Source organism: Engraulis encrasicolus, chromosome 9, assembly GCF_034702125.1.
Source record: "Engraulis encrasicolus isolate BLACKSEA-1 chromosome 9, IST_EnEncr_1.0, whole genome shotgun sequence".
Classification (NCBI taxonomy): Eukaryota; Metazoa; Chordata; class Actinopteri; order Clupeiformes; family Engraulidae; genus Engraulis; species Engraulis encrasicolus.
This window is the reverse complement of record NC_085865.1, coordinates 40,862,616-40,865,115: the sequence shown is the minus strand read 5'-3', so window position 1 is coordinate 40,865,115 and position 2,500 is coordinate 40,862,616. Positions and strand designations below refer to the sequence as shown.

Below are 2,500 nucleotides of genomic sequence, written 5' to 3'. Positions count from 1 at the left end.
GTGTGTGTGTGTGTGTGTGTGTGTGTGTGTGTGTGTGTGTGTGTGTGTGTGTGTGTGTGTGTGTGTGTGTGTATCTGGCCTGCTATATATTGAGTCTGCAGTGTAATTGATGGGCACCTCCTGATTACTCAGCCAGAGCCACAGCATAGAGCACATGCTGTACCATAGGAGCTGCTGACTTACACCCGCTGTGCACCCAGCAGGCATGCGATGCGGTCCTGGCATGATACTACCCTATACTCAGGGCCAGATTAAGATGGCCTGGGGCCCCTAGGCTACAGGTTTGCTGTGGGCCCCCCGGGAAGTCAGATTTCGCAACAAATTTAAATAGACACTGTCATATTATGAGCTAGAAATTAAGGATAGCATGCCTACCAACTTTACTTGATGCAAGAAATGAGTTTTTAAGTATTGTCCCAATTCACTTTTGACCAGTAAAGGGCCCCCTGGCATGTGGCAGGGCCCTAGGCGGCAGCCATACCTAGCCTGTGCGTTAATCCTGCCATGCTATATCACATACTGTACCACAGCAGCTGCTGACCCACTTGGCACAGGTCTCCCTGTGTTGACTCCTCTCTTCACATCTCACTGTCATGGCTGCAACATGTACACTTAATATGTACATGCACAAACTCAAGCACATACTCACTCATACAGACACACTTACTCACATACCTGTTTTAAATAGGGGTCAGGCATTTCTTCAGTGTTTCTTAATAGTGGACGGTACAAAAAACCTTGTAGAAAAGAGGATCTCAGACATGTATACATACATGTGTGTGGTGCCTGTCTCCTCCTAATGATTATTCAAAGCCCAGAGTAATTAAGTGTATTGGTACTGATGTTTGTGTGTGTGTGTGCTTGCGTGTCCGTGTGTGTCTCTGTGTGTGTGTGTGTCCCCTGTTCAGGTCGTCGTCATGTGCAGACCCGTCTGGTTGAGCCGCGAGCCTCGTCTCTGAACAGCGGAGACTGCTTCCTCCTCATCACCACACACCACTGTTTCCTGTGGACCGGGGAGTTCTCCAACGTCATAGAGAAGGCCAAGGTACGCACGCGCGCACGCACGCGCGCACGCACGCACACACACACCACTGCTTCTTGTAGACAGAAGAGTTCTAACGTCATCGAGAAGGCCAAGGCACACACACAATCGCACACACACTTATCTGAAAGAGATGCAGGTTCAAGAGAGGAAGGCTCCAACAAAGTAGCTTGTACTGCGACCTTCAAAACCACCTGACCTATCAGACCTATGGTCTGTGTATTCAAAGTAAGTGTGTGAGCGTGTGTGTATACTCAAGGAGCAGCATTTGTGACTAGATTTAAATGTCTGTCATCTCCATTTAGGTGTTCTGTATCTATGCAGAGGTCAGTACCCACACAGATGCAGCTGCCTTCTTGTCATTGGCATATTATTCTAGGATGCAACATTTACAGATCTCAAGAGTCCTGCGTCCGTATTTATAGCCAAGCACAGTGTATCATGTGGTCTCTATTTTGTCTGTATTTATTTTCAGTAGTCCTCGTGTGTGTGTGTGTGTGTGTGTGTGTGTGTGTGTGTGTGTGTGTGTGTGTGTGTGTGTGTGTGTGTGTGTGTGTGTGTGTGTGTGTGTGTGTGTGTGTGTGTGTGTGTGTGTGTGTGTGTGTGTGTGTGTGTGTGCTTGTGCTTGTGCTTGTGCTTGTGCTTGTGCCTGTGCCTGTGCCTGTGCTAATTGTGTGTGTGCGTGTCTGTGTGTGTGTGAGAGAAAGATAGAGAGAGAAAACAAGAAGAAAGAGAGAGGGGTTGAGTTGTGTGTTTGTTTACATCTGTCATATCCACCATGTACAGGAAGACTACCAAATTAACTCACAGTCACAGGATATGTCCCCCTGAAGTCATACAGGAATAGGGCTGTGTTTTATTTTGTTTGAGTGTGTCAGAGACAGAAAGAGAGTTTGGGGCTTCTGTGTGTGCGTAGGTGCATGCGTGCGTGTGTGTAACTACAGGAAGTGACCCTCCGTTGACACACACTCCATTGTTGAGGGCTGAGCTCTCTCTCTCTCTCTCTCTCTCTCTCTCTGTCTGTCTCTCTCTCTCTCTCTCGCTCTCTCTCTCTCTCTCTCTCTCTCTCTCTCTCTCTCTCTCTCTCTCTCTCTGACCCCATTCTGACTAGACCGCAACACTCACCTTCACGTTTGACCTTCTCTATATGCTACGACCATCACCACAACTTTGATTTGCCTTTTATTCGTTGTCTTTGTTTCTCTGTCTGTTCTGTCTTTTCCTTTCCACAGTCTTTTTCTGTCTTTTTTATCTCTTTTTTATCTCTATCTAATACACACACACACACACACACACACACACACACACACACACACACACACACACACACACACACACACACACACACACACACACACACACACACACACACACACGCCTTTTCTGTATTCCACCTCTTATAAAACATTGTTCTGTCTGTCTGTCTTCTGTCTGTCTATCTGTCTGTCTGCGTGCGTG

General features: G+C 47.2%; 1 protein-coding gene across 16 annotated transcripts in view; it reads left to right on the top strand.

Moving 5' to 3' along the window:
* Positions 1–2,500, top strand: part of svila (supervillin a) — an 83,869-nt gene that overhangs the window by 65,082 nt on the left and 16,287 nt on the right. For all 16 annotated transcript variants that reach the window (XM_063207131.1, XM_063207123.1, XM_063207128.1 and 13 more), the window contains one exon: positions 909–1,045. In XM_063207131.1, coding sequence (XP_063063201.1) covers positions 909–1,045 — 137 coding nt within the window. The remainder of the gene's footprint in view (positions 1–908; positions 1,046–2,500) is intronic.